The sequence below is a fragment of the Lotus japonicus genome, chromosome 5, assembly GCF_012489685.1.
Source record: "Lotus japonicus ecotype B-129 chromosome 5, LjGifu_v1.2".
Taxonomy (NCBI): domain Eukaryota; kingdom Viridiplantae; phylum Streptophyta; class Magnoliopsida; order Fabales; family Fabaceae; genus Lotus; species Lotus japonicus.
In genome coordinates this window covers 50,926,982-50,941,362 of record NC_080045.1, presented here as the reverse complement: position 1 = coordinate 50,941,362, position 14,381 = coordinate 50,926,982, and the positions used below count along the sequence as shown (strand labels likewise).

General features: G+C 33.8%; 1 protein-coding gene across 1 annotated transcript; it reads right to left on the bottom strand.

Moving 5' to 3' along the window:
* Nucleotides 1-6,718: 6,718 nt before the first annotated feature.
* On the bottom strand, nucleotides 6,719-13,272 carry LOC130717017 (serine/threonine-protein phosphatase PP1-like). Its single transcript, XM_057567105.1, has 5 exons — nucleotides 13,081-13,272; nucleotides 12,783-12,967; nucleotides 10,475-11,034; nucleotides 9,941-10,162; nucleotides 6,719-7,073 (listed from the first exon to the last, which is right to left on the bottom strand). The coding sequence occupies exons 2-5, from the start codon at nucleotides 12,955-12,957 to the stop codon at nucleotides 7,050-7,052; spliced, it is 981 nt and encodes a 326-aa protein (XP_057423088.1). The 5' UTR covers nucleotides 12,958-12,967; nucleotides 13,081-13,272; the 3' UTR covers nucleotides 6,719-7,049.
* Between the last annotated feature and the right edge of the window lie 1,109 nt (nucleotides 13,273-14,381).

Below are 14,381 nucleotides of genomic sequence, written 5' to 3'. Positions count from 1 at the left end.
CAGGAACGGGACACTTCGGTTCCCTGAAAAATGGTGGAACGGAAGGGAACGGAACGGACCACTCTCTTAAAACTTTTACAAGTTCAAAAATATCCCTAATTTATATTTCAAATTTTATGTATCTAAACAGTTTAAAATCACTTATAAAATTGAAAGCACTTATTATATTTGTAGACAAAGTTAAATAAAAATCTACTTTTTCAAAAAAATCACTTAAAATAAAATCAATTATTTTTTTCAAAAGTAAAATCACTTTTTGTAAGCAATGATAAACGAGTCAATTAGAGTGCGTTTGATTCAACTTATTTTGGAAAAATCACTTTTTAATCAAAAAATCACTTTTTTAATCAAAAAAATCACTTTTAAAATCAAAAAAATCAATTTTTTAATCAAATGTCACTTTTTGTGTTTGTTTCAGCTGAAGCTGAAAACATATTATTTGAAACAGTTACTTTAGCTTATCATGAAAACCTATGATGATAGATGAGAGGAGATAAAAAAAAGTGATTTTAATTAGAGTAATCAAACACGAATCAACTTAATTAAAATAAAATCAATTATTTTTTCAAAAGTAAAATCAGTTTTTGTAAGCAATGATAAACGAGTCAATTAGAATGCGTTTAATTCAACTTATTTTGGAAAAATCACTTTTTGTGTTTGTTTCAGCTGAAGCTGAAAACAAATTATTTGAAACAGTTACTCTAGCTTATAATGAAAATCTATGATGATAGATGAGGGGAGTAAAAAAAAGTGATTTTAATTAGAGTAGTCGAACACGAATCAACTTATGTTTTTCTCAAAATCTCTTAAAAAAATTATAGCTAAAAATCAATGTTTTTAATCTAAATAAACACACTTAAAATAGCTTAAATAGATAATTAGGTTTCTGCTTTTTTCAATAGCATACTGAAACAACTTAAACAATATATAAGTGATTATTTTAAAGAAATAAGTGATTATTTCATAAAGTAAGCAATAACAAACAGTTTCTATGCAAAATGTTCAATTGAGTTCAATTTGTTTTCCTCAATCAAATATTAAACATGCAGGGTTATATGATGTACCATTTAAAATAATTTAATTAGCCCTTGATCTAATGATGAGTTTTTAACTCTATAAAGAATTCAAAATAATTCTCTTAATTAAGAGTATTTTGAGGAAGATATGACTGCTATTATAAGAACAAGTGGAAGTTGGCATCTTTCTCAACAACCTAAACAAAAAGAAAAGAAGTTGGAATCACTTGGAGACAACCTAACGTGAGTACTTGTTTAGTTGTTTGTTTTCCAATAGTCGGATGTGAATTATTCTCTTCATTTTAACTAATAATTATTGTAAACTTTTCTTTAAATTAAAAAATAGGCTTAAATTAATGATAAAAAAGGCTTAAATAGTTTTTAGATATTCATCATTTTACAGTGAGATGATTTTGGTCCCTATCATCTAATTTTTATGGTTAGTTTTGCTCCATATATTTTTACATATAATTTAGTTTCAATCTCATTATATTATCTCATTCTTAACAGTTATGTAGAATAGAGGGTTATATCTGTCTAGAATAATTCTATATGACATATTATATATTTTTTTGCTGTTAAATCATATCTAATGGTTAGCTTTTTGTAAAAAAGGAATGACTATTAAATATTATTATTTTTCGATCTCTAAGGTAGCGTTTGGTGACGGAACGGAACAGGACAGAACAGAACGGAACGGGACAAAACAGGATGGAACAGGACAATAATGTTCTATGTGTTGTGTTTGGTAACTCCAAGTCAATAGAACAGAGCCATGATTTTAATTACATATATAAGTACATGCATAGTTTTTTCCTCTTAATTAAGGTATCTATCAAATTTAAGTTTTATAAACTAATTACCACTAAAAAAAATTAACCGTGTATGTGAACGTTTTCAACTCGATTATAAGTAATCTATATATATATGTAAAGCTCATTTGAGCTATATGTAATAAAAGCATTAAACAATGAAGTTAAACAAATTAAATTTCTATTCAACTTTCAATATAATGTAACTTTTGAAATATTTCAATTTTTATGATTTTTGACTTTACACATGCCAATATGATGTAACCTTTGATTAAATTATGTAATAATATTTTTATTAAATACATTAAATATAAATATTGAAAACTGAAAGAAATTAACTAGAGACTATTTAGCTACCTATACTAAATAATAAAATTATAAACTAAATTTTGAATTTGTTTTTTACATTACTCATTTATTATTTCTTCATTTCAGAAAATAATTCATCAACTATAAAAAAAAACTACATTAAATCATATATATGAAAGTATTATATATTAAATAGTAAAAATATAAAATACATTAGATAATAAAATACTCATGTTTGTATTAGTTGTATTAACTATTAATTATAAATTGCAGTTGCTTATAAAAAAATGGTTTATTCAATATTAATTAAAAAATGTTAGAATATTAATTATCAATCATAAATTGAAGGGAAGAAAATTAAAATAGAACCAAGTAATATTTTTTATACAAAAAATACTGAGAGTTAAAATTAATTATAATAAAATAATATTTATTAAAAATAATTAAGAAAAAGTAGTCTTTAAATAAAAAGTCGCTCTATGAGTATTTACCATTAACTATAATATGTGTATTCGTTGAAAAAATTCTTCAAATATAATTTTTTATTTATTATATATTAGTAGAAATGACTTGAGAAATAATAACAGAGTAAAATAACTATAACCAGAGTTGAATAAATTTAAATTTAATAAATAATTCTTTACACTGATAAAATCATTTCTTATTGTAATTTTAAAAGTTAAAATTACTTTATTGTGGATATAAAGTGTAAAAAAATATGTCATTATAACTTATTTATGATATTAAAAACTTATTACTTGATTTAATATATTTCAAATTCACATAATGATTTCTATATTTTTAAATGAATAAAATATTAAGACTACTTCAGTGCTAATTATTTAATATCAATTACTAGAGAGAAATGCATGCGTGTTTAATAACAATATTGTTTCTCTTCAACATATATGAGACTATTGCTTGGTTTGTGTGTTTTGGTGGGTCAAGGGGAAGTGGAATGATTGTTTATGATTTGGAACAGTTTGCTAGCTAGAGGCTTTGAGCGTATTAAATGGTCACGAAAATAAAAGATGCCACAAAGAGTGTATTGGGAGCCATAACTAGAAACTGTTTTGAAGTTTAATGTAGATGAGGCGTTGAAAGGGAACCCAGTGGTGAGTGGTATTGGCGGGATTTTGAGGGATCAAGGAGGAGATTTGTTAGGTTACTTTGCAAAAGGAACTGGAATGTTGTGGGCTTTTGACGAAGGTTCAAGCAGTGTTACATGCTTTGTTATTTTTCCAACAATTTAAATTTTCAAATGTGGTAGTTGAGAGTGATTCTTCCTCAGTGGTTGGGTGAGTACGTCTATGGTAGATAGGAGGTCATGGAAATTGGAACATGTATTTAATCATATAGATCATCTGATGTCTATAATTCAGTGTGTTGGTGTGGTGCATGTATTGAGTCAGGAAAACACTATGACAAACTTTTTGGCAAATCAAGGGTGTGGTAGGGAACAACAGATATGAGTTTGTTATGATCCAATGTAATTATATAAATGAGAAAGTTTTTCTCATTTTTATTGCGTTTCAATAAGGTTTCTTTTTTAAAAAAAGTCAATTATCAAATTTGAGTAATATTAATTATTTAGATTTAGACAACTATAATTCTACTCAATGAAATGCCTCACCTCCATTATTATTTAAATATTATATTTTATAATTAAACATATTTATATATTTCTTAAAACTATAATAATCATATATAATTTTTAAAATATTATAAATAAACCCGTGCAACGCACGGGTATAATTTCTAGTTATAAGTAATTAGTACTAATTTTTTTATAGCAATAATTGCACAAAGGTGCCAAATGTTAAAAGTTAAACCCACCACATGTCCCAAGTGCTGAGCATGGCCCTACCCATGTGAAAGATTGCTTCTAATTGCCTCTAATGTGCTATTTCAGTCCAAGCAAAGTGGATAGGATCATTAATGTCGACCCCAAATATCAAAATGGTCATTATTTTAAGGGTATATGTCATCCTCAGAATTAAACTGTAAGATTTCTAACATAAACAATGGACAACAATTCCAAAATGAACATCTAAGGTTCTGGCCGATGCTTATGAGGTGTGTGAGCTGAAGTAGTTGTTATGGTTACCAGTCTTCTTGTGACCATCTAGTAGTCAAGCCATGGACAAGACAAGAAGACACTGAAGGTTACATTTTCAATTATTGATTATTTGAAGAACTATGAATGCAATTCATACCTAAATTTAAGTACATGTGTTATCTCAATAAGACACCAGCACAGAGCAATAATAGAGAAAACACAGCTCATCCTTGTCAATTTTTAACTTGTGTGGGAGTCATCAGACATGGACAAAAATATAATAAAATGAGTGAAATTCAATTATAGCACTGAAACCATGGGCTGAAACAATGGTGTAGCAATTTAAAATGAAGAAATGACGATGATTCCAATTAACGTTTTCTTCTTTTTTAAAATATCTCCCTTTCAGAAAATATTAAAGTACGAGTCGCAGCATATTTTGATATTGAAATATTCTATAAAGAATGCATATAACGACTGATGAGAGCAGGTGATATCCTAGAAGTATGATTGATACGTTTCTATTTAATATTTTGTTTTTTCAGTGTTGTTAGAGCTCAGAAGAAAATATTATTCTCAATTATTTATCATTTTAAATTTAAAATTATTTTGGACATTCATTTTTATGTCACCCATTACATCTTCATCTTCATGTCATCTTCTTTCCAAAAATACTTTTTCCACACTTTGTATTTACAGGATTATTATTTAAAAAATTGTTTCGCAAATGTTTGAGAATATTAAAATGTGTTCCGCAAATTAAACGGCAGTAATTTTTCATTTCCTCGTTTTTAACTGCAACATATTTTTTTTTATTACCGCAAGCATAATTGCAATTTGCATAAACATTATTGTGCACATTTAAGTGCAAAATATTTTTTTCTTGTTTCTTTGCAAAGTCTAAAACGCAAATCATACCCTCTACGTTTTAAACAACCATAACCACAATGTAACCTTATTCTGACAAAAGTAATTACAAATTTTACAGTTTTAGTGATTTCTATAAAAACAAAAACAAGTAACCAAAATTATTCTTTTGCATTGTCTTGTTCGTATTGATTCATGCGTTCTGAATATGGATCTCTCATCCAGCAACATTTGGACGACAGAAAGTGCGACATCGATGTACCACAAATTAGTTTGCGGTAATACTGTTGAACAAAACAAACCGTAGTTGACTTTGTGGTAAAAAAGTGGCGCAACTTATAAATATGTGAAACATTTGAATTAAGATTCCGCAAACTAAGTGCGTAGGAAATTACATTCCCATTTTATGTTTGCGGAAAAAATAAAAATTGTACCTCACACGAGTCTAAGTTCAGAGTCTCTATAAGAGTGAGGGAAGTATTTTAAGTGGAGCTTTTGAGCGCACACTTGACTTGATGTCGTCGTGCACTCGTGCTCGTGTAATTCAATCGGTCCTTTGCTATGCTATTCATATACTTTGCTAGTTGAGTTGGGGTGGTCTATTGCTGAATCAGGTCTCAATGCCCGCTCCTATGATGTTTACTTAAGAACATAACTGAAATACAAAGCATACAGGTTAAAACTCTGTACAATACACTATATATACGAACTAAAATTATTACTGTTGAATATTTGTAACATATTGCGGCAAGTAAGGTTTGTGTGCAGCATTTTGGAACAACGTAGTGTCCTATTGCAGATACTGATCGCTCGTTGTGTCCAATGGACTATTCACTTGTTGCCAACGGTTCTTGAGGAAGTGTCAACAGTTCTTGAGAAGGGGTTGAAATTATTGGGTTTTTAAGCCCAAACTTGAGAGATTCATCCCTATTGACATGTGTTTGAACCCAAAAGTAAATAAATCATCATGTGTCTTATATTATATTTGGGCTGATATTTGCCACTCTATTAGAACTCACCATTTTGTTCGTCTCTATGCCATTTTTAGAGCTTATTTATTTGCAAATCCTGGAAAGATGTAGGAAACAAAATTAAATATAACTAGCCTGCAGCCAATCAAACATAGAAGTAAACGAGCAAATACATTTTTTATGACTGATTTTACTAGCAGTTCACTCATAAGGTGTTAGTTTAGTGGTGAACAAACTATATCCTCGTAAAAATAATGACACAAGTTCGAATTCTGAAAAAGTCATATGTTATGATGGACTGTCACAGTTTTAGGACGAGTATACACACATTCAAGGGGAAATTCAAGTCTTCAGCACTGTGCAAGTCAGATTGGCCAATTTTCAGTGCAAGCACATTCATTCACCTCAGCACAACCTTTATAGTTTGAGACTTCCCCATCCGGGGGCCAATAGAGCTGTTGTAAATTGTGACACAAGCTGGGCAGGATATTTGAGAACATGAATCCAAGGGTTGTTATCGCAAAGCAATAGCCAACAAAAAGGTGAGAACTTGTATCTCATGCGAATTAAGTTTATACGACCCCGATTAACACAGGATTTCCACAAGCAAAATTGAATATCAAACACTTAACAAGGAGACTCGACCAACCTTTGGGGTTTTTTTTACCAGCTTCACAACTGCCATAAGCCACCAATCGTATGAGTATTTTTTATTAGATTCAGCAACAGATGCAGATGCATGCATTACTGCTTGAGAAGCTTACAACTCAGAACAACATTAGTGTACAAAGAAAACATGGAGGAGATTATGGTTTGTCCATCACGAAATGATTAAAAACAATGGTCTACATAGTTCATCATGGTGTTTCCCTTTGTTTTTACAATTCCAGAATATCATCATAGGAGAGCAAATGGAACTCAAATTTCCTTATCTTGCAAGTTGCAACTACTACATCTTCAAGAGTCATGACCAAGCTGACCAGTTGTGGCAGCAACCTTTTCACCAAAATTAACTTCATACTTTTGCACCAAGGAAAGACTGCAACGCAGCGAGAAGGACAAACTTAGAGAAACATATTTGGTAAATTAAATAGTGTGAAAAAAAAGAAAAAAAGAAAAGAAAACATGGACAAGCCTAGATTAAGTGATGGGTAAGGAAATTGGTTAAGCGCTCTGCAACTAACACAAACTCCTACACATATTACAAAATGAATGTGATAGGAACTCAAGGTTAGGGGTTAGTTAGTTAGTTATACTTAGTGAGTTAGTTAGAATGTTATTGAGGCATGTAGCCTATAAATAACCGACATTAGAGAGTTAGGGGTATCTTGGTATTCAGTTAGGAATTGGGTTTAGAGAGAGAAGTGGTTCTCTTTCTAGGGTTAGAGAGGGCGTTTGGCATCTCTCTCATGTATCTTTCCCCTAATCCCCAATTGGGAATTAGGGTTCTATCAATAAACTACTGCTGATTTTCTGAGTTCTATCAAAATGCAACAAAATCCATAATTATGGGGGAGAGCATTTCAAACAATTGATTCACGAAATGGCTTGGATTCTTCAGAGTTCTCATTTGAAAAGCTTCATGTATGTAACTCTTTCCATTGCTCAATTCGATCCCCCAATTGTTTTCTTGTAGAACTAGTCAGAAAAGATAGGAGTTTTATTGATCAAGAGGGACCCAAGAATGCGCTAAGCATTTGAGAGACCCAGTAACCCCACAATTCCCACCAAGACAAGTGATACCCTCCCCTTTTTTACCTTCAGATCTTTATTTTAAGAGTAGCAGTTGTGCAGAGGCTGCAGACCTAGACAGAGCTGGTTCCCTCTAATCTACAGTTTCTTCTTCCCTTCCAACCTTAACTTTCATTGTCATTATCGAAGTTGGCCTTTACATCTTCTGAACTAGCCACAAAACCTGATATCTGACCCACCAGGCTAAAAAGGAAGAAACCCTATTGAATTTGTTATTGCAATTGCAGCTTGACTCCCTTACAAATTCCTTGACATTTCGCCTTATTACAGCCCCCCACCTCCACAAAGTATGCAGGAGTATTGGTAACCTTTAGCCCTAATCCTCCGTGAGACTGGATGCTATGAAGTTATGGGTGGCACCACAATCCACTAACAGTCACCTATCTGTTACCTAACACGCCCCAACCTTTCAAGACCTTCAAGTAGTGAATCCTACTATGCTATGCATAGAGTTGGAGAGTATCTTCTTCACTTGTTCCGCCCATAGCTCCTTTAATTTCTTCACCTCCTTCGTCCAATAACATGCTTGGAATTGTTTGTTTTTGCATAATGATCAGACCCCAAATTCTCCCACCTCTAAAACATTCTCCTTTTCACAAACTTCTGGATTTCATCATCTGAGTCTTTTGTATCCCCTTTCTTCCTGTGTCTAGTCCACCTTAACTTCTATTTTTACTGAAACTTACAGCTGACCCTACCATAGCTCTTTCACTAACCTGGGCACCGCTTTTGACCCTACTGAAACTGTTCTTGACCTACCATAAAAGCTATGTGAATTGTTAGATCCTACCCCATTGAACAGACCTACCATGGCCACAGCTTTATTCTACTCCCCCTCCACCATGAGAGCCTTCTTGACCATGGCTGTAAAGGATTTTGGTTCGTACATTTTCACGTCAGCCCCAACTACTTCTTTTAACCCATTTAAGAAGATATCCATAATGATCTTCAAGTCCTTTGCTCCTTTCACTATGCCCACATACTTCTCAAATTTCATCACATAATCCACTACTCACCCCACCTGCTTCAATGAAAATAAAGCCACAAATAGGCTCAGCAACATCAAGGGTTGGAACCTCTCTATCACTGCAACCTGAAACTACTCCCAATAACGTTTAGGACTGCAAGATTTCCACCAATGGAAGGAGCTGAGTCTGGCCCTTGTAAAGCCCCCGTTGCAGCCTGCACCTTCTCCCCTTCTGTGGCTTCTCTCATCTGAAAGTAGCTCTCTTATGTTTGGACCCCCCATCCACGACCTTGTCTTCTCCATCAAATGTGCAATCTTCAGTTTATGCCATCACTCTGCTGATTCCCCCACTGTTCTTTCTCCTTCAGATTCATTTCGCATTGCGTCCACTCCCTGGGTGAAATTCCACAAGCCACCACCCATGTTATGGTTTGCCCCCAGTTTCTGAAGAAAGCTCTTCAGTAACTCGAGCGTCTTGAACCTCTACTCCTGCTCTTCGAACGTATAACTCTCCACAATTCACACCAATATCAGTGATACCCTCCTCTTGTCTTCAAATATTTATTCTTAAGCAGCTAACTAATCAGCCGTTATTACTTAAAACGGTTAAACAGCCTCTGAAATTCTCTGTAACTGACTTATGGGTTTATGGTCCCCTGTGGATCTTCAACATTTTCTTTCATAGACCTTAGAAATGGTTTTCAGCCAATCAACTATCACATAAAATCAGATCATTCCAATAATCCTAAATTATACCAGAAATTGTTAAATCAATGGATATCCCACAAAATCACGAAATAAACAGTACACCGGAAAAATATTTATCATGAAAAAAGAAGAAAGAAAAACCCCAGAAAACAGGAAAGGTCTGGTTCAAAAGCTAGTCACATAATCTCCATGCTAATAACAAGCATCTATGCTGAGAATTACATTTTGAAGGCAAAAGCAATAAATAAACTGGATTTTAGGAAGCATGACCATACACTTACTGTAATTTATCCTCCATGACACCAAAACAAATCGAATCCCAGCCATAAACCAAAAAACAGTCACCATGCATGTAATTGCCAATTCAATGTGAAGGTCAAAATTCACAAATATCTACATATATCTCATGCACATGCAATAAAATATGTACCTCCTGATTTTGTGTATGCATTGTATCAGAAAATAAACTATATCCCTACCTTTACACCGGCAGGAGAGTTTCCTGGTTTAGTAGTGGTTGTACTTCCAAAGTTGAGCTTAGCTTTTTTATCAGCTGGCTTTAATATTTGAAAAGAGCACATTAGTGTCTCATCAACACTCATCATTGCACCAGCATTGTCAAACTCCCCACAGTAATTAGGTGCTGAAAATATTGTTACAAGCTGTCGATTAGCAAAGAACTCATATCCATCCTCCACCACCTGCTCAAAACATAGTAATCCAATTTAAGTTTTAGAGCACAACTGATTGATACATACTATCCATCGATATAAATACACGAATGTACAAAATTGCGCATCACAGCTATAAATGACATTTGAAGGGAGAAGTTCATCCTCAGTGCATAAATTTGTGGTACACAGTAATTCTAAGTTCACATAAATAAATCTATTATAATAATCCTGATAAACAGATTAGGACTTTTGGAAGTAAATTTCATATCATAGAAATGGGAATAAAACACAACCCAGAAGACCCAGTAACACATTCAGAACCAAAGGCAGGAGTTTAACCTGATGAGCTCGACAAATAAGATCCAAATCATGTTTCTGAAGAAACTCAGAGACCTTATCAGCACCAAATGTATATGAAACTCCCCTGTCATTCATTCCCCAACCCTGAATTTCTTTGCTTGGATCTGACCACAGGAGATCACAAAGCAAACCTGTATCAGGCACATCAGTTGGCCGCTGAAGATTTCTAATCTGATCCAAGTTATTTAAGTCGGGAGAAAGTCCCCCGTGCATACACAAAATCTTTTCATCAATGAGGGCTGCCACAGGCAGGCAATTAAAGCAATCTGTAAATACCTTCCACAACCTTACATTGAACCTTCTTTTACACTCATCATAAAATCCATATATACGGTTTATAGAAGCACATTCATGGTTTCCCCGCAAAAGGAAAAAATTCTCAGAATATTTTACTTTATATGCTAGGAGAAGGCATATTGTTTCTAAACTCTGCTTCCCTCGATCCACATAATCCCCCAAAAACAAGTAGTTGGACTCAGGAGGCAATCCACCATACTCAAAAAGCCTTAGAAGATCAGAATATTGACCGTGTACATCACCTAAAAGATCAACAAAATGAAGAAATCAATTATTCCATAAACAAAATATTTTTCTATTCTGCCAACAATAATATAGCGTAATATAATGTGGTATATAACACCAAGGACTATAGTAGATCGACTGTGTAAATGAAGAACATCATGTGCAAAAACAATGTGATGCCCGACTCTACAAGGCTGCACCAGATTCAAGCAACATCTGATATTGTTCACTCCTATCTCACATTTTTTTTTTTATTTCAAATAACTGTTCTGGAAGAATTATTATTTGAATTCATGAGCATATACTCGTCAATCACCAGATATTACATAATTAGTTGTACATGAATATTCTATATCTTGGTTAAAGTTTTATCATTTCAAATAACTGCTACCAGAATTACTATTTGGTTTCAAGAATATAAACTCCTCAATTAGCAACTTGTCAGCACCAAAAGTAAATAAAATAAAAGATTTAAAAACATTAAAAAAAATAGTAGATAAAAATCTAAAAATGGGAAAAGAAGACAAATGCAACACCAATTGAAGGAAATTTGAAACATAGTAACTAAAAGAATTTGGGAGGCCTAACTCTACATCAACAGTAACAGTTTTATTTTACACATTTATTATTGCTGGTCACATACGTTGCCAGATGGTATTCATCAAACAAATTTTCTTGCTTCATTTTGTCCTCCAGGACCTCCACACACACAAAAAATGGTGTTGACCTGAGGCCCTGTTGGAGAATATATCCTTAAAATTGTTACCCTTAGAATTCAAAAATAACTGAATAAGACTGTCATTCGTCAAAAACCCTGGCTTGACTGGCAAAAATAACATGATGCATAAAGAAGAAATGGGCTGAAAGTCTCAGATCTTTTTGTACAGAAGAAATCAAATTTTCTGTGTCCAAAAAGTTTGACTTATATCTGACAATCTTAAAATGAGAGATACATTACTCTTGGCCGTGAGATAATAAAGTTGGTAACTTGTGAAATCTAAAAGGTTTATGATACATCATTTTTGAAAGTCGAGTTTCTCATAGGAACAAGAGAATGCATATTTTGGCTCATTGCATCTTAGCAAATAAGAATACCATTTTATGTACACTTGAAACATCTGAACTAGACACCACAAGACGAGTTACTATGAAAATACGAGCATTGCATATCATGGAAAGCATTTTCAAAGTACCAACTATACAACTTGTTTCAGAAACTCTTTTAAAGATAATTTGAAGTTAAAACAAGTCAAAACTCTTTTACCTCAGCTGGCAAAACTGTTTTGCCTCATCCCCTTTGAGCAACATCACACACGAACTCTCATCATAGATCAGCTAACAAACACATCATCTTTTTTGATTATCAGATTTTTAGTCATTCTTCTTAATTTACAAATTACCAGGGAAAGTGGAAGGACCATTAGACAAACTTAGTCAAATTTATCTTCAACAAACTTCACTACTGAGACAATATGCATACACCATATAACATAAAAACAAAACGGGCATGCCATTTAGGCAGTAAAATTGAAGGCAAACATGTACTTAGGAAACAAGGACAAGCACTCAGATCATAACCAAACATCAAAAAAAAAAACAAAAACCACTCCAATTTTAACCAAGCAAAACATCATAATTCTAGTAAATATCATCCAATCCAATGCTCAAACGCGATATCACGCAACAAACTAATCGCGGGTAGGAGAGATTAAAACTAAAGCAACAAAATTAGCATACCCAATTCATCAAAAAGGAGAAAAATTACCGCAAATCTTAATAGGTGCTTCAAGCTCCAACAAATTAGGCTGGTGCAAGAAAATCTCTCTGGCAGCGGCACAGAGCTGGCGGATCTCCGATTCCGAGAGCTGCACCTGCTTCCCGGGACGGCCACGAACTTCAAGGAGGCGATTGATTATGTCATCCAAAACTGCCTGGTCCATCTCTTCCCCTCTACACAACACCGCAAAAGAATTAGATGAAAAAAGTCAACGTGTTTACAGGATTTGAACACGACGATGATGATAATGAAAGGAAAAATGAAGAGAGGTGAGAGAAGAACATGCCTCGTGGAGAGGATGACCGAAAATCGCAGTCGCTGTTGGTAGCAGAGAGAGGTGGTGTTGTTTGAGGTTTACAGAGGGGAAGGTTCGGACATTCTTCACGGCTTCATGAAGAGGAGAGAAGAGAAGAGCGTTTTGATTTTAGGTTAGGTTAGGTTATAATTAGAATGAATGAATATGTAATGTAATCTAGCAGGAAGGATTATTATAATTAGGGTTCATCCCTTTGCCCTTGCTGACCTAGTAAATTCATTTTCTTTGTTAATTGAGATATCTTCCCACCACATATATCTCACGGTCGTGAGATTAATCTCTTGTCATATCGTTAATTAGCGCACCAAGCACTAAGGGTTTGATTGATAAAAAAAAATTCATCACGCAAGAGTTGAAAATTGAATTGTTAACCACTTATTTATAAGACGAAGTGTTGAACAGCTATGGATACCCACTAGAAATTAATAATTAATAATAAGTTGATTCTCATTTTATGAACAAGTTAGAACAAGAAAAAATAATCGATAATATTTTTGTGAACTTTTATTCATTCTGTATGTGGACATGTTTGAATTCAAAAAAGGATAACGACATGTTGTGCTTCAAAAGGTTTTAAATGGGCTCAACTATCTCATTGAGTAGGATAGTATAAGATATGACTTCATAAAATAAAATTATGTATGATAAAAATTTAATATAAACCAGCGTTTGATCAGTATAATTTATTATATCGTTTAAATTGATTCAATTATAGGTTTGGTAGAGGTGGCGGTGAATAGTTTTCTTATCGGCCAAATTTCCCCTCTAGGGATTTAATTTTTGGTCAAGCGTACCGACGGGGCTGAGAAAATCTAACAAGCCCTGACACAAGGAGTGAGCTTCCCAATGCGAACGAACGGGGTAGGTCAAAGACAGGTAGCTACCCTCTTTCTTTTCTTGTTAGCAATGCTAGCTAGAAAAAACAACATTCATTTCCTGCAACTGAGCTAGAAGTCTTGTTTGCGCAAGCAATAATGGAGCTAAAGAAAGCGTGTGACTGCTCCTCGGGTGAGGGGCAGGAACGACAGGGACCTTACTTCCTCTTCTCAGCTCATATGTCCCCGAGCTCTTACCACATGAGTTGTCATTCTGGTGGGTGGTGGTAGTTGTTGTGATAGTTTGGTGGCGACGACAGTGATAATGGCGATGGGGCCCGGTGGGGGTGGAGTTGGTTGTGGTGGTGGCGTGGCGTAGTGGTGGTGGTGGAAATGTTAATCGGTGATGGTGGTCGTGCAAAGAGTGGTAGTTGTAGTAGCAGCAGTGATGGAGGT

Bases quoted from the DNA above. Each gene is read 5' to 3' on its own strand.
- LOC130717017 (XM_057567105.1), bottom strand. From the start codon at position 12,957: ATGGACCAGGCAGTTTTGGATGACATAATCAATCGCCTCCTTGAAGTT. The intron at 10,163-10,474 runs GTTAAACTCCTG...TGTTTTGAGCAG, and splicing joins TTATTTGTCGAGCTCATCAG to GTGGTGGAGGATGGATATGA. The intron at 7,074-9,940 runs GTAGGGATATAG...GCTGCGTTGCAG, and splicing joins ACTCTCCTGCCGGTGTAAAG to TCTTTCCTTGGTGCAAAAGT.